Consider the following 22,328-nt stretch of genomic DNA (forward strand, 5'->3'; position numbering starts at 1 on the left):
ACACCCACCTCCTCCTTCTGCTCTGCAGAAACGCTAGACCTGAAGTTTCACTCTGATCTGAAGGGCTGGAATTAGGAGCGATACTTCCCTTTAATTAGCCTGAGTGAATCACCTTTATATATATCTATATATATATCGTTTGTTATTGGTTTGTGTGTGTGTCGCTTCTGTATGTAATTAGGATGAGTGAAAATGGAAAATGTGACAAATCGCCTACAAGGGAAGTAAAACGACGATTTCAGGATACAGCGCAAACGAGGCAGGATTTATCGTCGGAATCTGACAATTAAGAGCGGGTTTTGCGCCCTCTCTGCCCTTCGAGACACAAAGTCTGTAGGTCCAACACCAGAGCTCTCACAAGAGCCGGGTCAATAGCTTAAAAGACCCCAGTCCTCAACTATACAGACATGGGAGGATGATTGTCATGCAAAAGACGGGCACCAAGAGAGAGGAATTCAGGCCGGCTTTGGAGAGAAAGGGACGGCGGAGCAGAGAGAAAGGAGGGAGGGCCGTCCGTGTTGAATGGCTCGATACAGTAACGGGGAGATGAACCCCCCTCAGATGTCTCAGATCCTGTCTTTTAAGTCGCCTCTTGGAGGCACTTCAGAAGTGTGCTCGCTGCTGAGCAGATTGAGTTCAAGCCTGAAAAGGAGAAAGTTAAAAAGACCAAAAGCCTGTAGATGCAGCAGAGAGAGGGAGAAGCGTCATCTACCCGGAATTTGATCAAACCATATAATGATAATAATAATTATTATTATTTCTAGTTTTTTTTCTTGTTCATCTCTAAACATTGCAGTTGTTGGGACTAATAACAGGACTGTTACAGACAGATTGTGACGTATATGTGGGTGACATCCATCCATACTGTCATTTTTAATCCACATGGAAGCGATAGCAGGAATTCAGTGGCTGATCAAGTATTTGAATCTAAATGCCGCCCCTCCTGTAGAGCAACACAATCGTGTCCCACAAACGGGTCTGATGGCTTTTTGATTTTCTCCCTAATGGCTCTGCCATTTACACCCATCGCCACAGACCCTCCACCCACACGGTTCGTCCACCAGCACAAAGGCCTTTAATGGCTCTTGGTGGAGACATGTTCATCAATAGGCAGACAACAGCCCACCCCTCCCCAGCACACACTTTCTGGGTGCAGTCATTTGTGCCCCGGAGGCACGGCCGTGGTCAGAGGCCAGCGTAAAGCAGCCCGCGGCAGTTTAATGCAAAACATGACACGGTGAAAGGTGAACAGAGTGAAGGTAGTCAGCCAGGAAATGCATTGTGTTCTTACCCTGTGGGCCAAAACAAACAGGTAGTAACTAGAGTTCCTGATGTGTGATACTAGACCTTCTTTCCCATTTCTTCTTATTCAAACAGAAATAAAACACCACAAAAGACACAGGCTGCATGTGTTCATACATTCATACTGTGCACAAAGATCAGACAAAAGAAGCATTTCAGCGTGGTAAAAAGTTTTAATTCCTCTGCTTGATCTGCATGTACAAATATCTATAAAAGATGAATACCTTCACTCTTTGTATGTACATCTTGCAGCACAAAGAAAGAGCACAGAGGAACAATACAGGACAGGTACACTAACCTACACATCCATCAGCATAGTCTGTCTTCAAGTTAAGTGTAAATCCTCCTCCAGCAACGGGATGCAAACATACAGGAGGCAGAATCACTGATCAAAGCACAGCACAGGCAAACCATGCGGTCAGACAGTATATAGACATGTACTTCATTTCATATATATTTATTTCCTATATTCATAAAAGTCTCGAGTGCAGCTTATAGGACAAGAAATAAAATGAGCAACATCGACGTTTAACTGTGTATCAGGGACTTTTTACAGAGGTTTCACCCAGGTAAGATTTTTTTTTCTTGGGTACCTGTTAACGAATGTGGGGAAGTGCCTGTATCACAACGTATGTATAGATCTGTGTTTTTGAGTTGTACGTATGACTGTGTTTGTACCACATTCTTTGGAAATAGCTGCAGAAATTATATAAATTAAATAAAAGGAAAAATCAAAAACCCATCGGGATAAAACAAATGAAAGACGGAAATAAATTAAGAAGGAGCCCAGTGTACATTTGTAGGATTAACAGCCCTACTGGGGTAAAAGTAATATATATGTATGTATATATAGATGGGAAACAATCATCTGACTCATCCTGTCCTCTGTCACCTTTAAACACACAGAGTGAGTGGTTTCTTCTACAGGAGGGGCCGTGTCTGGTGTGAACGTTCTTTTTTAGTTATGAGGACACATTTTACTTACTATCAGTAAAACAGTTGCCTTGTGTTGACAGCAACAAGGGGCCTGTTTGAGGTTAACGAGTAATGGAGAAGTCAGACTTTTATTTTTTGCTAAAATAGGATATGAGCCTGTTGTCTTCATAACTACAAAAAGACCTGTGGGTGCGGAGAGCTGGTTCTCACTGCTGATTCCCCTGATAATGTAGAGTCGAGTCATCAAAGAGAGGGTTCTTCACCTCCATCTCTCCGGTCTGTGCAGGAGAAAAAGTTATTTAGTAATCACACACACACACACGCATGCGTAAACTAATGTGTAAGGTGTGTGTGTGTGTGTGTGTGTGTGTGTGTGTGTGTGTGTGTGTGTGTGTGTGTGTGTGTGTACAAACCGGTGCAAGCCCGGGGCACTCGTATACTGTGAAGTCTCCCCCCACTTCTTCTTCATCTGATGTGACCTCGGAGTCAAGGACTTTCGGTTCAGGTTTATGACTAAAGACGAGAAAGAGACAGATTCGAGTCAAGGCACAGGAGGTGCCAAGGTCAAAGGATGTGGTTAAGAGCATACAACCACCACATAGGCAGCTGGGAAGGGGAAGAGGTGGAGCCCAGAAAGGCTAAAAAAAACCCAACAACTTACTTTCCCATTGAAAGCATCTGCTGCTTCTGATGCTGATAGTGATACATTTGAGCGCTTTGGGCCAGAGTCTTATCTCCCATCTGTGAAGTGAAAGAGGAGGAGGATGTGTGAGTGTCACCTCCACATCCCTCGCCTACTGCAGAGGAAGTGAGAAGAGCCGGCGGTGGGTGAGGCGAGGGCTGCACGTTTACCGTGGTACCCGCGGTTGGAGCAGGAGGAGCACTGGGTGCCCTGAAAGCGGGGTAGTCCACCTTCTGAGCCAGGCGTGACTCATTCTGCAACCTGCAACAACGAGGAGAACATGAGCCATGAAGGTCACGCTGCACGTCTCATTAAAACGTGTAGAAGATCCAGACCAGCAACGCTCTGCTCAAAACCTAATGAACCTATAACTGATCAAATGTGATACTTAGGTTTAATAATAGTGTGATGCGGCAACTCACTTGATGTAACAGACCGTTGCCACGATAACGGCCAAGGTTCCCACGGCGACACACAGCGAGATCAAAACTGGGGTTTGATACAAAACAAAGAGCGTTCAGACACTTAGCATGCGTGCACAACAGTTATATATGTATGATTTTGTTTAAGTGACGGAGGCACAAAACAATCAACGGTGAAGAACCACCACTACATTTTGAGAAAAAGGAAATAAAATGAGTTTCATTTCCCCCTCCATCATCGCTCTTTCACTTTCTATGCTCCTCGGCGCTGCCATACTCACTGACTAGAAATCGGTCATTCTTGTGGTTGGGTATCGCTATGGGACCGGCCTTGCCGCCTGCGCCCGTGGTCCCGGCCTGTGGGGTGAGCCTGGGGGGGGCCGACACCTCAGGGTGGGGGGTGGTGGTGGCGGCTCGCAGGCCGGCGGATGAGGAACGATCCTGGCTCGCCGGCTTGTTTAGAGCGGCATCGGTGTTGCTTTTGTTAATACCTGCTGAGGAGGTCATGCCAGGTGCTGGAGGGGGCGAGCGAGAGAGAGAGAGAGGATTTCACCAAGTTTGACTTAAACCCCAAACATAAGCGAGACACTCCTGCTTCTCTGGTCATATTTCTGTCTTGTGACTGGTTCTTACCAGGATTCGTTGACTGCTTTGCTGAATCGGCCCCGGTCACTTGCTGCTTCTCGATGATGGAGTGCAGGTAATCGATCTCCTCGTCCATGTCGAGGTACAGTCTCCCTTTACCTGGAGGAAGAAGCAGATTTCAAGTATGAGGCCTCTGGGTGTTCAGGGAGGAAGGTGTGTGTGTGTGTGTGTGTGTCAGATGACAGGGAGTGTGCCCATGTGTCGTGTTTGTTTGTGAACTGGTTACATAAAAAAAGGGACACGATCCCCACCAGTTGTTAACGGCCCTTAAGGCCAGACAGAGACTCACATTCTCGCCACACAGGCCCCGTCTCCGGAGCGACCACAGCCGTAGCGTGTGTGTGGCCCGGGGGAGGACGCACGGCAGGGAGGCAGCGGCAATCAGGCCCGGGCTCGGCCTCGCGGGGCCGAGGCTGCAGCTTTTACAGCCGAACCCGTGGCTCGCCGCTAATGGCAGCTCATCCACGGCACAGCAGTGAGTCCCACATCCGCCGGTGGTCGGGCGACTCCACCTCACACCACGGATAAAGCGCCCGTCGTCATCTGGCCCAAAGTGCACTGTGTGAAAACTCTCCAAAGAAACAGGTTCCTGCACATCGCCGCCGCCCACGTGGCATTAATGATCAGCGCGCGGCCCTCGCTCCAGAAGGCCGGCCATCTGTCGGCCACCGCGGGCGTCACTGCACCAGCACTTTCACTGCCGGCTTTGTTGCCTCCTTCCTCATCCGCTAATGGCCATTTAGTGCGCTCCATAGCAGGTGTCTGTGGAGGCGGGAGCCGCCATCTGCACTTTGCAGGTGGTTCGGGGCTCCCACCGAGCAGGAGCCCCCGACACGGGCCTAAATATTTACAATCCAACTGGGAGTTTCAACAGGGCTGGTTTGAAGCTGCTGGGAGGTCGACGTTGGGAAGCGCTTCAGACTCGAAGGGAGAAACACTTAGACCCACGTCGATAACTCACTTAAAACGCGGCCGCTGTGATTAGTCACGCGCCGCCTGCGTACGAGAGCGTCGCCGCCGCCGCGGCGATAATGAGCCGTAGCCTCCTGAGAGGCTCTCAGGGAGCTGCCGGGGACAACAAACAAACAGTAAACCTGCTCAACAGGGGCCGTGGGTGCCGCTCGCCGTCCCCACTTTGAAACCATTTGCATTTCGTCCTCCTCCAAACAATGAGCAGGAACACACAGATTCTAATCCCGCCCCCAAGTAACGGACGTCACGTGATATTCTTCCAGCCTTTTCAGTGAACAATCTACACGCTTTTATGACCCTTACCCCTGTTTGAATCAGATGATGCACCCAGAAAATATACTGGACAGAAAAAATACAATATAAAACTGTGTGTGAAGCTGCTACATTAACACACAACCATAAATAAAACTTAACTAAAACGCAATCATTTAGCTTTTGAGAAGTTTTAAATTGATTCCATTTTCTAGTTCACTGTGTATTACAGTTCAGTGTGTGCTGCCGCCCTCTAGTGGTCACACAGGAGAAGGCATCGAGGAGGAAGTAGCAATTAATTATGAAACTCTCTGAATGCGGGTCTCTGGACCAACTTGACATCTAACAAAATTTAAAAAAGGTCCGTCCAGTCTTAGGCTCTTCGTCTGGTCTTTCCTGTGTGTTTAGAAAAAAGGTCCACAAGAGAGCGAGGAAGAGGAAAGGTCACGGTTTAATCAGAAACTCAAATCGACTTTAAAGGTTATGGACTTAAGGAGCGGCAGCCAGTTAAAATGTCATTTTGGACATGAAATCTCAAACTGGTTTAGTAGGTTACCTTATAAGCCTGAGCCGCCCACTGACCTGCCATTAAAACGTGACGGAACAACTTTGGGCAAATAAATCTGACCTGCAATGTTCTGCCCATTACTAAACAGCTGCACCTGTGTTTGTCATAGTTTTAAGGATTAACACACACCAAGTCTGTAGTCAGCATCAGTTTCAATGAATAAATGCACCACAGGATGAAGAGCATGAAATGACAGCGGTGCCACCGGTGGCCACCGTCACTGATAACATTCATTCAAGCAGACTGTGTCTGGTTAGTGAGAGGCTGGAAAACAACAAGTGAGGCGGTTTCAGGTTCGGGATCTGTTTCCAAAGCAAAGTGCTGCGGGGCGTCAGTGTAACTTTAAAAGAGCAGCTGTTGCACTGCTTTGGTCCTTTTGCTCCCGTCAGTGCCTCGCTGACTCTATTGTAAATTATTTATGGTACTATATTGTATTGCAATATGAGCCTGGATGAGACGGACATAGAGAGAGAGGAAGCTCCAGGTACAACAGTACAGTTTGGCTTCACATTTAGTGTTTGTGCTTCTTGAACACATGACGCAGCTCCTGGGCATACTGCATGTTTACCAATGGCAGTGCACGCCTCTATGGCAAATACAAGCCAGTCCTGCTCACAATAAACAGTGCTGTCTGTGTCGTGCACCTGCGGGGCACGCACAGCGAGCATCAGACCTGGTCTGCACGAATATAAAAGCCATAAAGTGAATTTAACCTGCTGGAGATGAGCTGGATGTGTTCACATTACAGGTGTAAAACGCTGCATATGCATAATACTATAGTAGTGTAATATTTATACTATTTATTTGATAAAATAAAGATGCAGTCATGAAGACAGCCTTTAACTTCAGTTCTAGCATCAGCTCAGCAAATCCACAGACTCCGGTTCCAAGGACACATACAGTGCATTGGGTCCACCCTGTCGTCCTTATTGTTCAGTCTGAGCCGTGTATCTAAATGACCTTCGGTGCCCAAAGTTGCTAATTCACTCCAACGTCTACGCGGAGAAGAGTCTGTCTGACGTTACCGTCTTCATTATTCTTCTTTACAGCAAAATGCAGCAAGTTGAAGCAGTGAGTCAGCCCGATGATGCGGCTACTCGGTTCTGTGCAAATGAACTTAGCGACTGAACTGAAGAGCAGATGGGATGAGTTTCTAATGGGAACTGGGCTCCAAAGGTTTCGTTGTCAGCTTGATGTGTATAGTATATTTTATTTATTTATTTTATTTTTATACACAGATAAAAAGCACAGTAAGTTTCCGCTTTTGGAACGTGTCTTTTTCTGAAGAAAACGCTAAAACGTTATAAAACCTCCTGTTTGTTTATCATTGAAACACAGAATGAAATCTAAGATGCAATTTCCAGTCAACGATGCCTCCAAAACATGAAGCCTGCAGCCAGATTGTTGCTTCTTGTTGCGCTTTGACCCCGAAGAAAATCAAATAAACTAAATGTGGGCTATTTCTGGAAGTGAAATTGCAGTAATTTCATCAGCAGCGCGTTTTGACGGAGAGGATGTGCATGTGAGCATGTGAGTGTGAAGAGCAGACACTCAGGATCAGTGTGCGCCGCGGCCTCTCGGGGCTTTATGTAACAGGGAGCTTAGCGGCGCTAGAACCACAGCATCACACACGCCTGGCGTAGTTCCACAATGAACCTTTTGTCTTTAAAAGAATACAGGCGCTACCAACGCCAATGAGCAAAGCATCACTGAGCTCCCAATTTAAAGCTCAATATCCAGTTATACAATAGTTTCATTATTGCGCGTATGATTCTCACGTTTATTTTGCTGATACTTTCAGACAAGTTTGGACCGGAACCTCTCCTGCACCAGAGCCGTCCACATTATTAATCCTGCAGAGAGCACGTGTGCCCGCGAACAGATGGTTCACACACACACACACACACACACACACACACACACACACACACACACACACACACACACACACACACGCACACACACGCACACACACACACACACACACACACGCGCACACACGCGCACACACACACACACACACACACACACACGCGCACTCTCTCTTTTCCACCGACTGACATTTGACTCGGCTTCACTTCGTGGAGGTGAAGGTGGGACAGAGGGGAGGGAGAGAGAGATGTGAGTGAGGATGTTAGACTGGACACAAAGACAGGAAGAAGAAATGAAGCAATCGCTCAAGGACTGAGCACAAGTAGGAGACCGAGGAGGAGCGAGACGGTGATGAAAAGCGAATGCAGAAGGAACATGTGGTGAAGGACATCACAGAAAGAGTAACGGTGACTCATTGAGTACATTTACATAAACCCGGCTCATTCAGGAGCTCCATCAGTGTGTTTTCAGGAGCGAAGCTTCGGCGAGCGGTCGTACCATGCACACGGGGCCTCTTCACGCAGCGTCCGTCCTCGTCCTCCTCCAGCACAGAGAGGCAGCGGCCGCAGGAGGAGGAGCCGGGCTTGCAGAAGTGCCGTCCCTGCTTGGCACAGTCTATGTAGGGAGGACACTTAGCAGGAGCTGAGGGAGGGCAGAGAGAGACACTTCCATTAGGACCATGCGGTCATCAAACAGAACAGTCATTCAGGTTTATACTCTACATCAGGTCAGATTAACCACAGTGAAGAGTAATCGACAGCTGCTCTTCAATCAGGCGAGATGATCGCCTGACCTGATTCCTGCTGTTTGAGCCCAAACACTGTTTTTAAATCCAACCTGGTGTACACACAGACACAAAGGGAAGTGGGTCACAGATACACAGCAGGTGTGTTGCTGTGTTGGGGGGGGGCACTGTGACGGCATGAGAGAAAGCAGATAATGAGGCCACGGGTGCAGGCCAGGCCTCCTGAAGGTGAACAGGACAGTGGGTGTCAGACAAGTGGTGAGATAACAGGGGTTTGGTGGCATAATGGCTCTGAAAGGTCAGGGTTGTTCAAGAGGAAAGGACAAAGAACAGCGAAATCAGATGGTTTGAGTCTGATGAGCCCAGAAAGGAAGAAGAGCGGCTTTAGCTTTTAGCTTTTTCCCCTTTTGATTATTCTCTCACGGCTTCACCTGCATGTTCACCTGCCACGTGGCTTCTTCCTCACCTCCATGCAGATGCCAAACCCTGATTGATGCACTGCAATGTTTTTCATCAGAGTCTGTCACTGACTACAATTAACATCCACAAAGAAGAAAAGTCAAGGTCAATCACCGATTCCCAAAACTAAATATTAGATACAGGAAAATGTGCAGTTGATCTGCTATTCGTTACGTGGGAACACAGAGGAGAGGAACCTGTTCAAGTCACGAGAATGCATCAGTCTAAACACACACACGCACACGCGCACACGGTTTTATTACCTGTGTGTGAGTCACGACAGCGTTGAGAAAATGAGGGTGGAAAAAAAGCTAAACGCGTGGAAACCGAAGAAAAGACGCAGTGGAAACTACATTTACAAATCCCCACAGAGCTAATGAGGACGGAGACACGTTCCTCCACCACGTCAGGCCTGTGTTTGGAAAAGATACCGGAGGTGTGGAAAAAGAAGAACCTTATGTAACTCAGGAACTCGGGAACTAGTCGTCGGAACGAGCGAGGGATGACTTTGCTAACCATCTGCTGCTGCTGTTGCCAGGCAAACACAGGCATTCTCACACAGCCTGGTTAACACCTACACACCTACACACACGCACACGCACGCACGCACACGCACGCACACGCACGCACACGCACGCACACACACACACGCACACGCGCACACGCACGCACACGCACGCACACACACACGCACGCACACACACACACGCACACACACACACACACGCACGCACGCACACACACACACGCACACTCACATGCACACGCACACACACACACAGCATGCTTTCAGTTGTTGAAGCTGTTCTACAAATAAAGCTAATGCAGCCCAAACTGTAATTAAGTGTGTGTGCGCGTGTGTGTGTGCGCGTGTGTGTGTGTGTGAGAGAGAGAGGAAGATGTTCAGTGAGGAAATAGGAAATGAGGGTCACACACTCCCATTGTGAGCGTTTCCTGAGCCTGTGATATCAGGACGAACGCCAAACACTCCAGATCAAGTAGAGACATTAAGGAGCCGAGCGCTGTAGAACTACAGGGTTTATTTCCACATAAACAAAGTTCAAACAGCTGTTCCTCTAAAACGGGCGAAAACAAACAAGTGCCCGTTTTTCAGCTGGATTATCATCATATGTGATATATGATGACACTACTGTGTACAAGCTTCAGGGCTTTGAGTTATGTCTGGAAAGCTTTTGTAGACTCTCATCTCCACTCACTAATAACTCTACTTTACACCCATATGATTTCTTAAGTTAAAGCTGTTAAAAAGCTCTATAATAAACTAACAAAAAACGAACAAGAGAAAAATTGCTCAGTCATGACTTTGTCTTCAAGCACATGGCGGAAATGGCCACCGCATCTATGTGCTTCTCAGAAAAAGGTTTCTAGAAGGTGACGAGTCTGAGTAAATGACTGAATAGCGGAAAGTTGCTGCTTTATCAGTTTCAGTCAGACGTTGGGTTTCCCACCATAATCTGAGACACTGACTCAGGTCGCGTCCTAATGCTGCGGCAGGAAATGGTGGTGGTGGTTACGTAAACGTTAATGAAGCGAATCAGAGAAATCACACTGTTTTGTGCGTTCCTGAAAATGACGTGGGGGCAGATTGTTGTCGTGTCTCGCGAGGCCGTCGCGTCTCGTCATGTCAGACAACGAAGCGAAGCTCTTTGGTTCATTCTCCATCCAATCCCCCATTCAATCCTCATTCATTTGCTCATTACGCTTGTCGGCCTGCGGCTGCTTCTGTCCAGGATACGACGACTCTGGAGTTTAAGTGAGCCTCATTAGAAAACATGTTTATCTTTAAACACCTCGAGCTAAGGTAGAAATTGACTCCACATCTAAAAAATGAGTAACTTGAAAGCTTTTTCAACAGTTTCCTAGTTCCTCATTCCAGGGGGTTCACTCTCATCCAAGCTTCCTAAAGGACATGGAAGATCACAACAACAGTTCACATAATCAGTCGGACAAGTCTCACGAGGCGGACGACCCAATTTATTTTTAACGCAAAAATAGTCTCTTAATTGCACACTAATAAATGTAAGCTTCACTTAATCTCCAGTCACAAGAGGATATGAATCAGAATGCGTGAAGCCATTTGTCGACCCTGTCTGTGTGATCTGAAGTGAGGGGAAGCTGGGAGCGCAATATTTTAGCGATGTTCTGTTGGTGACGATGCCTAAAGGTAATAATTACGGCCATTTGCCCACAACTAGAGGAACCTGGTGTGTGGGAGAGACAGTGTGACACCCAAGGCACAATCCTGCTGGAAAAAAGACCAGAGGCAGAGGCTGCCTGAATAATTATCACACAAACCCTACGTGGGCTCTGTGAATGACACAGTCGGCATTTAAGCGCGGCAGCACAACAATGATCTGGCGGAATTACAATATTGAGAAGATGATGTGTCTGCAGAGAAATGCCAAAATTAGACGAGCCATCACAAAGTGGCGCCGTCGAGGCGATGTGCCCCACTGAGCCTCAACTGTGGGACAAATCTGCCAAATTACTATAATTAATTCTCTATTTTGGGCCGCTGACATGACAGCGCTCAGTTAGCTCAGCAGCATTTATGGAGGTTTTGGGTTAATTCCATCCATACATTTAGATGCTCTGCCATATTTACAGTGATGATGTTGCTGAATTAGGAGACTGGTTAATATACATTCAACAGGTCACATCAACATCACATCACAGTGAAATCCTTTGACACCTGATGACGCCAAACAGCTGTTATTTTTGAACATGTAAAGCAAGAAACGCGCTGGAGGCTTCAGTGTCCAGATGAATAGTCCCCGACTCTTCTCTGCTTCTTGTCTATGTCAAAAAAGCTCATCATCTGAATACAGTTGAGTTTATGCAGAACTTCACAGGAAACAATGACATTTGCAGCAATGGAGTTTTGAAAAACAGTGGAAAATTAACAACGTGATTCTAATGTGTCATCATTTTTGTTCTGCATGAGCTAAATGATGTCGCACACTTTCGATTTCATGCATTCAAAATATTAATAAATAATTAATAATTAATAAAATATAAGACCCGTTAGGTCACAGAGATCGGACCACGGCTGCACATGTTCAGTGTGTGTCTGTGCCTCGGCTCAAGTCTAGAGATTACGCGTGAGAGTCCAGCTGGTGGTTCTCCCACAGCATTTCAGCGTTAAATGCCGAGAAGGAGATTATCTCCCCTGCACACATCAGCAGCAAGCATTAGTGTGGAGCCCCATCACACACACACACACACACACACACACACACACACACACACACACACACACGTCACCGGTAAGAAACCAGAGCTCAAAACAATTCCTATTCTAATAATGAAAATCTAAGGAACGCTTTCAAAATGAAAAAAGCAAACAATAAAAAAAACAAAGTACCATATTTCACAATACAACAGTATTCCAGCTGTGCCTCTGTTCAGCCCACGTCAAGGCACTGGTGTATTTAATAATAGGTGCAAGAAGGGGATTTGTATTTTTGAAGTCTGAAGCTTTAAGTTATTGTGAACCTGTCAAAAAACAAGTTCCTGGCCTCGTGACGCGATTCGTAAACACCAGCTGACAAATCAGGCAAACAACGGCAAAACTAAATAAAACGCGCGTTTTAATTTCAACTCGTCCACTATTAAAGCCCCGTCGCGTACCGTTTGCCCTGTGAACGAGCGGACTCGGACCCTTCTGTGGCGTCCGACAGTGAAGCGCGTGCGTGGCTCGCTTACCTGGAAGACTGGCGCCGGCGGGGACGACGTGCAGCGCGAGCGCGGCGAGCAGCAGCAGCGAGGCCCGGCGCTCGCGCCCGTTCCGCGGGCGGCGCGGCAGCAGCAGCAGCAGCAGCATCCTTGGGGTCTTCTCGAGGACGGAGAACCGCAGGTGGAGGCGGAGGCGGAGGCTCTCGTCATTCCCCCATCACCGTCGGTTTCCTCCCGTGTTTAAGGCGAGAAAGCTTCAGAGAGACGCACGCACCGCGGCGCACACCGACGCGTCCACACTGCGCACTCTGATCCGTGGCAGGGCTAAAGATAGCGGAGCTTCACAGGGAAGGAGCGGTGCCTTCACGGTCGCCTCGTAAACTCCCGACAACCCGCCCTGATTTGAGATCTGGCACACGTGGTTGTGTTCTTTTCGTGGGGGGAAAAACAGAGCAATTCAATCAGAGCCGCCTTATACTGGTCGATAAAAAGGGCGAAGCTCGCTGAAAAACGTCCACAGGGAAAAATCGGTTGTTTTCTTATTTAAGTGAGCCTCTTGCCCTTCACATTAAGATACATTCGAAGGTTACGTATTTCTACTAATATACAAAAGGTTGAGACGCAAATCCCCTATGCACTGTGTAATTGTACGTTTTCTTACAGCAAGTGAATACTACTGTTTACTAACCGGATTAAAAACAGTACAAGCGCAGTAGGAGCGTTGTACGCGATGACGCGATGGGAAAATCCGGTTTATAACGTCAGATCATATCATATATTTGTTTAAATTCATTGCGATTAATGGCTTTCACACTGGTGAAGAGCGACGGAGAGATTGTCTTATCTTACACCTCATTTAACATTTAGCTGCTATTATTATATTAATCAAGCCGTCTTTTTTCTAATAAAACTAAATATAGAAAAAAAGCTTTCTATCTATCTATCTATCTATCTATCTATCTATCTATCTATCTATCTATCTATCTATCTATCTATCTATCTATCTATCTATCTATCTATCTATCTATCTATCTATCTATCTATCTATCTATCTATCTATCTATCTATCTATCTATCTCTGGTAATGTATAATAGTGAATAATAATAATAATAATAATAATAATAATAATAATAATAATAATAATAATAATAGCGAAAACAGAGTGGTTTATTTCACAGTCATGGCAGAAACATTACTGTAATTATGATAGCACATGGTTAAGGTGGATGTAATAAAGCATTGGGTCACATCAACAACAAGTAATCCATTATTTTAATTATGAAATTAGGAATAAAAAGTAACTATTCCTTTTTGTAATGAAATGCCTGCAGAGTGTTGCACATAGATGGTTCAATGAAGAATCAAATGTTTCTTTCCAAAAATATTTGAATGAATGAATGTATTGAAAGTGTATTTGAATGTATCGATGAGACTACCTCAGCTCATAGACAGGAACTGAGCAGAGAGACCATGTGAAACAAAAATGGGAGCATGCGTCTCTTTTGGCACATTAGGAGTTTCAGCTACTGATCAAAATAAAAATTAGACAACTAAATGTGACAATAAATGCACATGAAAAACAAAGTATATGTAACTGTAGTTTGTGGTCTTTATGTGAACAGTAACACACATTCCTGAGCTATACAGGATGGCAGTGCCCCTGACAAAGGCTAAAAAAAGTATATATTAATACGATGTTTGATTAAGATTCAAAATTAAAATTAACCCAGTAGCACTTTTGTACCAATATCAATAGCACTTGTACAACAAAGATGAAGACATTACTAAGAAATTAATTGCACACAAGTGTTCAGGAAAAATTGGCGCTTCTACTTTACTAGATGCTGTCTTCCATCAAACCAGCAAATCAATAAAACACTAGTATCAGTTATAAAAGCAACCCTGTAGCTTGTCCCTGTATGCTATGTATGCACAATAAAAAATATTAACGACTGCTGCTGATAAAACTGCTTATTGCAACACCAACACAAAATAAATGCAAATGTACTAATCTGCCACGATGATCATACCCGTGTTTGAAAGTGCATAGGAGTCTTGTACAACAATGATGCTGCATCTAGAAATAACCAGTGTTAATGTACATGTGGACTTATGCTGCAAGAAACCCGCCTTTGGTCAATTTTGCAATCATCATTTACAAATCAACAATAATTATATATAATTCCAAACAATCCCAACTGATACATATGGTCAGTCCTACAGATGCTGGATGCTTGCATGCACGTCTTTGAAAAGACTAAAGGGTTTGATCTGACAGCACTGAAGCTTGGGCTGCAGATATTAGTTATGCCTCGAAAACGTAAGCTCCTATTATATTAAAAGGAAAATGCAGAGCACACAAACGTTTCATTCACTTTTAAAATTCCCTGAAGCTGTGCACTAGTTAAAAAAAACAAAACTAAATTGGCCCACATATCGTTCATCAGTTAACAGGACATTGCAGAAAAATCATGTAAACTGACACCACCTACTGGCCAGGTGATGTCCCATCAACCATGACTTAATATTTAACAGTACTTACAGACTCAAAAAGGTGCAATTTACAATAAAAACACACCATGTTGGATAAAAACATAGCTGAGTAAATGTGTTGTCTTATCCATGTCCCCTCTAAAAAGAGGTAATTTTTCATTTGATTTAATGATCTACATCATTATTACCCCCTACGTGCATACAACTACAATACCAGCTGGGTTTAGGTAGCACCAGCGATCTCAGCCTACAGGTTTAAGCATTTAGCATTTAAAAGAACACAAACTCCATATTTCTTACATTAAAATCTGCTCTTTGACTGTATGTCATATTGATGTACACTTTTAGTTGTAAAGGGTCATGATTATGGGCATCACAATGCTTGACCTGCCTATCTGAGATGTACACATGCAGGCTGGGTTGGTTACGGCTCTTTGCAGGGCAGTGAGGGGCTCTGAGGCACATGCCATTCAAAAAAAGGATCAGAGATCAGTGGTGGGAGGCTTGGCTGCTTTAGACGTCACAGTGGTCAAGGAGTCGAGTCTGGTCTGCTGTTAGAGTCTGGGGTTTGAGATGAGCACGATTCAGTCCTGTCGTCCTCTGTTGTCTCCGTACAGAACTGTGATTTCTCTTCTCCTCTGATCTCCTCATTTTCCTCTTCCTTAAGCAGAATGTCTTCATTTTCGAGGACAAACTCCAAAGTGGGTCCTCCAGCTGCTCCGTCCTCCAGCCCAACATCTTCTGACAGACGCAATTTAATGTTCATCCCAGCTGTTTTTTTATTTTTTTCTGCATCAAAAGACCAATAAAATACAAAATCAGAAGAATGTATGAAGCACATGAATAGGATATTGTGCGAAAGACATCAAGGAATTCAATAAGCTACAAAAACCTACAGTTCAAACATATTCACTATGTATGCCTGCACCTGCAATTGTTAAAATGCTACACCAATATCATTAACAGTCTTCACTAATTTCCCTGGTCTTCACCATGTCCCAGTTGCTTCTCCTTGGGCAGTAGCAGCACATCCACATTGTGATGTTCCTCCAGAGCAGCTGTGAGTACAGCACCCTCATGGCTGAACAGAAAAACCAAAGGTAGGGTGATGTCCTCAGTGGAGTCGCCGTCTCCAACCATCTGGAACAGAGGCGTTTCCTTGCTGCTGCTTCCTTCGCGGTGATCTGAGAAAGAGTAAAGAGTCTAAAACCCCAAACTTACTACACTAGACACTGAATAGTATTATAAGAAGAAAGCTTTATTTCTGTTTCTCACCTATAAAAATGGCTCCTATAGCTCCAGCCTCCTGCAGCCGACGAGCCTTGACAGCAAACATGCAGTCACCGCGTAGCGCCAGAGCAATACGGCCTTTGATCTCCGCAGCATTGTCGATTTGCCCACAGGCCGTGTAGGGAGACGTTTTCACAATGCTGCCTTTGACCTGAAGCAAAAAAGTAAGTGTGTGATTTTTAAGATTTTAAGATTCTGTTAATTGGAAAATAGGAGAACATGCAACATAATGAAATCGGTCAATAAACAACTATAAGCACACGACAGACTTATAACTTATAATATTATAAAACTGGATACTAACCCCATGCTCCTGTTTGGAAAGGTCCATTCCAAATTTGGCAGGTCCTGCTGTGAGGACAGTTCTTCCCAGAAAAGGGGGAGATATGAGCTGCACAACATGAGGCAGCACCTCCTCCTCTGTTGTTTGGCTTACCTCTGCCACAAGCTTCACGCGGAACACTCCTTTATGCTCCTGAACAGATGAACATTTAGAAAACTAGATTAAAAACACTGTTTACTTATTATCTGAATTCACACTTTGACTTGAGATGTTTACAGATGCAGACATGATGTCAATCATTTATATAAAATAAGTTGAATACCTTCTGACTTCCAGATTCTCCTGTTAGGATCTCATTCAAAGGTGTGAGAGAAATGCCCATGCTTTTCAAGAACTCCATTGGCTCCATGCCATTATCATGGAGTGGTAGTTCAATCTCCCTTTAAGGCACAAGCCAAATTAAAACAGTGTATTTGCTACGTACAGGTTTCGCCTGATACGAAATGTTCTGACTTCACACACCTGACTGGTAGAGGGTGGAAGGCTCGTCCCACCCCTGTGAGGTACTTGTAGCCGTCCCGGATGGTTTTGGCAAATGAAGGGTTGTTGGGAAACAATGTCTCTGTGCTGGGACAGGCGTGGGTGAACAGATCCTCTTGTGGAGAAACGGGAAACGTCTCCTATAAAACATGATCCAGATAAAAATCTGTTAACCACCTCTGGATCATCAATTTAGCATTTTAGGACTGTGGACTGAATGTTCGACGTTCTTTGACTAAAGAAAAGTTCAAACTTTTTTTTAATTTCTTGTCAAAACCTGTTTAAAGCTGCATGACTCACCGTGTTGTTGCCCTGACAGGGTGGCTGGGTGGTGGAAAGAGAGACAGGAAGCAGATGCGCCTCTGTGGTGAAGATGTAGTCATCTATGTCAATGGGTACCTGGCTCTTCTCCGAAAACAGCAGGTACAGGTATTTAAACATCTCGGCCAGAAAGAAGGAGTCCATCCTATACACACAAATATATGCACAATAAATACACAGTGGCACAAAAGATGCTATCACACATCTACAACAAAAGAGGTGAACCAGCTTCACCCCAGTCAGTGTGTTCAATACATCACAAAGAGGCAGTGTGGAGGTATGAAAGAGGCTACTGATGGTTCTGGAACAGTACCTGTCTTCATGTGTCCCGGTACGGACATCTTGGACAGCAGCAAACCCGCAAGGCACTCTGGCATAGGCATTGAGCTTTTCCACAACCGACTGTCCCACTCTGAGGTAGTATGGGTCACCGGTGGCCTGCACAGAAGAAACAGAACTGTATCATGCATTCAATTCAGAATTACTTGAAATGGCTAATAATTGGTATTATTGGTGTATAGTTAGCCTACTTTGACATGAACCTTTCAAAATACTGCAGTATAGTTTATTCTCTGTCACGTTTCACCTTGTAGAGGTAGTAGGTGCTTTCTGCAAACTCTGGTCTCAGTAAATGTTGGCCCCAGTGCACTCTGAACTCTGTAGTGAATGCCTGTGAAAAAGGAACAGAAAAAGTAATGCTGGCTTCTTCCAGTTTCATTATAATAATGAAAATGAAATACACGTTTCTGTATTGCTTATTGTGGGCCATGTTGCAATACATGGAGCGTCTCACATAAGGGGATTTAGATATTCTATAAAAGAAAATGTGTTTCAAAACGAAAAAACAAGATTATTCACCTCTGGAAGGAACTTGTGCTGTCTGGTGACTTGGTAAAGCATCTCGTGAGTCTCAATAGCTGGTTTCAGGTCTCCTCTTAAAACCTGTGTTAAAAACCCACATGCAACAACTTCTATAATTAAATGAAATCACTAGTTCTAGTATGTCAAGACATATTTGTCATTGTGTTCTGACATTTTTATGGTAGCAGACAGAATGCCTGACCTGTAATCCAGGAAAAAATGCCAGAAGGGAGTCCATCCAGCTCCGCACGCTCACAGTAGGGTTGTGCATGTGCACATTGAGCAGCAGTGGTGGCTGACTGATGTACTTCATAATGGCACTGTAGTGCTGTTACAGAAGAAAAAGAAGAGACACTAGAAAAAAGAAACTGTATGTGTTGATTCAGGGAGGAGAATAATTGCACAATGATGGAGATAAAGTAATGGGGGACTTACAATATTGAACCGCTCCAGAAAAACATTATCTCCTAAAAGAATGTAACCCTTCATAAGATATTCGTAGTACGAGTCGATACCAGCACCAACACCACTGTCTGCAAACAAAGAAAATAAAAAGATGAATAGAAATCTATAAAGATGCTCTGTATACCCATTATAAAGCTAGGTGTTGCCACATTTCTTTTCCTCACCCCTGCGGATCCATTCTCCATTATGGATATTGATGACAGTCCCCACTAAGTCACTTCCTCTCTGTCTCCTCTCCCAGAGGACGTCCAAAGCCTTCCTTGCATGTTCCTGGTAAAAGGGAAATGTTATGTTCTTAAAATGTTCCTGGTAGAAAAAATAAGGAATTATTTTATGTTTGAACAACTGTCAAAGTAACATGAAATGAAAACATGGTGGTAACACCTCAAATACAGAGTCTCCTGACAGCCGACTGAGGGCAGCAAACTCCAGGATCATTGTTCCTGCACAGGCTGTGCAGGTGTCTGATTCAGTGCCAGTACGTGAAAGTGGATTCAGTACTCCGTACCGCAGATTCACCTAGCAAAAACAAAACAGAGAAATGTATCATGTCAGTTCACTTACCATTTCATTGTGTTTCCTTAGTAGACTTTGAAATAGATTCTTGATATGCTTTAGTTCCTCTTTGGAAAAATGTCAAATGTCATGAAAAGTCAAATTATGCATCTAAGTGATTCACAGTTAAGTTAAAAAGATGAGATTTCAGCTAAAATCCGGTGTCATATAACAGGCAAATAAAGAACACCTTAGGGTAGGGAAGGCCACTTGTGGTGTTGAAGGCAGGCAGTAATCGGTCGCCCAAGTCTTTGGCCATGTGTAGAAGCTCATTCTGGTACCACTGCATTCTGTCCCCACGTTGACGGAGCAAATCAGCCATCACATGGGCCCCTAAAAGTCCTCTGAGGAGGATTAAAGGAAAGTACAAACTACTAAACAAAGAAAAATTAAACTGAAAAATTGGCATGGTGGGTACATGTGAGCATTTTAGGGAGAAGAATATTCTAGTTTACAGGATTCCACTTCAGGCAGGTGTACTTATTATGACTAGTTTATTAAAACAACAATGCATGTATATACATTATAAAGGAAATTAGGTGTGAGACATGTTTCATACCCTAAAACTCTGATGTTGGTCTCAAAGACAGACACCACTACATCGTTGTCCAGGCGTACGTCCCTCACAGCCTTCCTGACTGCGTCCTCAAACTCATCAAGTTTGTTTAACACCTAGTCACACACAAACACACACGCAAGATGCATTTACCCAAACCCAAACTAAAGCCCTGTGGCTTAGAGGAAAGGCGGAAGCAAACTAATGAGTACTTACCACCAGGGTATCAAGGGTGTCAATTAGTGTGAGAGAAAACCTACAGAGACGACGGGAGAAATATTATGATGAGGGCCTCTGGCACAGCAGTGAAGCCGGTGGCCCACTTTACCAATGATCTGTGAATTTGTAAGCTACACAATTAAATGTCAAGTCTGCTGCATTCAGAACTAATAAATTTGAAATCCATGTTTTTTTTGCCTCAGAGAATTTACCTGTTGTGGCTCTTTTAAAATCATATTAACAAATCTAGTATTCACATACAGGAGTGGCTAATGAGCTTACTTCCCCAAGGAGTCATCTATGTCGCCCCTGTTGGGCTCCTGCCCACGGACTCTCCCTCTGCAACTTAGAGGCATCAGCTCATCTGCTGGGTAGGCATATTTCTGCAACACAATAGTAGCCATGTTCAAACTTCATAATACGTTACACAAGAGCCGCATCCCACTCCCAAATTGTACCGATACCTGGGTTTAAATAAAACAGTTAGAGCTAGTTAGAGTCAGGATAAGAATTAAGATAAAGGAACATATATAAACATGATTTGCTATCTGCTAGACCATCATGAATCATAGGATGTGTTGCAGCAGTGCAAATTCGTATATTAGTACTTCATATTTAACCCGTACCATGTAACTGCCATACGCGTGATCAAACATCTCGACAATCTGGTCCCTGCAAAAGAGGAAGAACATTTATGAAGCCAACAGGTGTCACAGTCACAAATAGTGTTGATGTGTCTGTCTATACGTGCTTCACCTGATGACAGACTTCTCCTCTGGACTCATGCTGTGGCTCTCCTGACATTTCACGCAGCCAAGAAGACTGGTGATAAGCAACGTTTTAAGCATCATCCCAGTGTCCCAGAGGTGAAAGAGTTACCAGCAACGTTTAGCTCCGCTTCAACGCTTTTACTTGCCTCAAGTGAGGCTTTTAGTGAAGGACTAACAACCCCCGTCCTTTGTCGAGCACCGACGCAAACCGTCCAACGGGCACAGCTGTCGTCCCTTCAAGACCCAGTATTCCTCATTTTGCTACGAAGTCGGCCACACTGTTCAGGCTAACGTCGACATACGTTAGCTACCTCCCAGCTCCATGTCCATACGTGCTCAGTGATTATTTTATAGTTGGTCCGGTCTTGTTAGGAGCAGCACAAAGGCTACCCACGGTCCCCAGCCCACCGCTATCCATGTACACGCATGTCAACAATCCAGGTGGCGAGCTCCAGCTGAGCCTCGGTAAACAATAACACTTGGCGATGTCCAGAACACAGCAACGCGAGATGATCAGAAAAATATCAAATGTGTAAAATAAAACTATTACAAAGGGTATTTGTCACATTTATAGCAAAGCGAAAACATGTCCTCATTCGTGTCAGGACTGAAATAATCCTGGTGGCTAGCCAGCTGAAAGTTGCTACTTAGCCGCCAAGCTAGCTGGTTAGCTAGCAAGCGTAGCTTACGCCTACGTTTTGCCAGAACAACACACTCGTCTACAAAACAAACAGGTCCCTTAAAAGGTAAAATGACCGTCATGCAGTTAAATGGCAAATGACACGTCCCCAAATAGACCTACGGCCACACAACATCCTGACGTCGAGTGCCGAGCTGTCAAAGGGCAGGATTTTTTCTACCCGGCAGAAGCAAAGCCGATATGGTATATTTACTGTCCTGAGCGCAGCCTCGCAGGTAAGGTTAACGCCCCCGCCCAAGTTTTACCCTAAACCACACTGCTGTATTAAGGTGGCAATTAGTACAATGTTATTACGTTTATGTTATGACTAGGTTTAGTGTTGTATTAAGACAACCTACCTGTTGTAGGCATTTATTTTGGTACCGGGGCAGTATCCTTACAGGTTAAACTAAGGGAAAAGTGGCTAAGAAGGGGCGGTCGCGTTAGAAGATACCGTACGTGGTGCCAGTAAAGAGCGTAATGTAAAACAATTACAATCCTAAAATATTACAAGTCAGTTTCTCTGACAATAGTAATAGAATTACTGTTATCAGTAAGTGTTTAATGACAAAAATAAGTGGAAGGGGATGAATAAATATTAAGATGCAGATTAAGATGTTATGGAACATATCACTCGAAAGCTGGATCTTTTTGCTGATATATTAAATATATTAGGATCACGCATCAGTCACGGTCATATTATTCAACCTCTTACAGCCACAAGATGGGGATGCTGAGCAATCA

At 44.6% G+C, this 22,328-nt stretch overlaps 2 protein-coding genes across 2 annotated transcripts; both read right to left on the minus strand.

Moving 5' to 3' along the window:
- Positions 1-1,455: 1,455 nt before the first annotated feature.
- On the minus strand, positions 1,456-12,919 carry npdc1a (neural proliferation, differentiation and control, 1a). Its single transcript, XM_029169705.3, has 9 exons — positions 12,582-12,919; positions 8,150-8,293; positions 3,976-4,086; positions 3,624-3,857; positions 3,343-3,409; positions 3,091-3,181; positions 2,900-2,979; positions 2,652-2,751; positions 1,456-2,516 (listed from the first exon to the last, which is right to left on the minus strand). The coding sequence occupies exons 1-9, from the start codon at positions 12,697-12,699 to the stop codon at positions 2,445-2,447; spliced, it is 1,017 nt and encodes a 338-aa protein (XP_029025538.1). The 5' UTR covers positions 12,700-12,919; the 3' UTR covers positions 1,456-2,444.
- A 779-nt stretch (positions 12,920-13,698) lies between these two features.
- Positions 13,699-21,786, minus strand: si:ch211-282j22.3 (ER degradation-enhancing alpha-mannosidase-like protein 3). The gene is made up of 20 exons (XM_029168943.3): positions 20,892-21,786; positions 20,762-20,807; positions 20,418-20,518; positions 20,133-20,172; positions 19,920-20,032; positions 19,551-19,704; positions 19,190-19,324; positions 18,970-19,075; positions 18,776-18,873; positions 18,543-18,668; positions 18,338-18,421; positions 18,066-18,149; positions 17,793-17,917; positions 17,459-17,624; positions 17,141-17,298; positions 16,941-17,058; positions 16,640-16,810; positions 16,321-16,486; positions 16,038-16,229; positions 13,699-15,834 (listed from the first exon to the last, which is right to left on the minus strand). Exons 1-20 carry the CDS (start codon positions 20,984-20,986, stop codon positions 15,575-15,577), a joined length of 2,538 nt encoding a protein of 845 aa, XP_029024776.1. The 5' UTR covers positions 20,987-21,786; the 3' UTR covers positions 13,699-15,574.
- Positions 21,787-22,328: the final 542 nt, after the last annotated feature.

The sequence above is a fragment of the Betta splendens genome, chromosome 12, assembly GCF_900634795.4.
Source record: "Betta splendens chromosome 12, fBetSpl5.4, whole genome shotgun sequence".
NCBI lineage: Eukaryota > Metazoa > Chordata > Actinopteri > Anabantiformes > Osphronemidae > Betta > Betta splendens.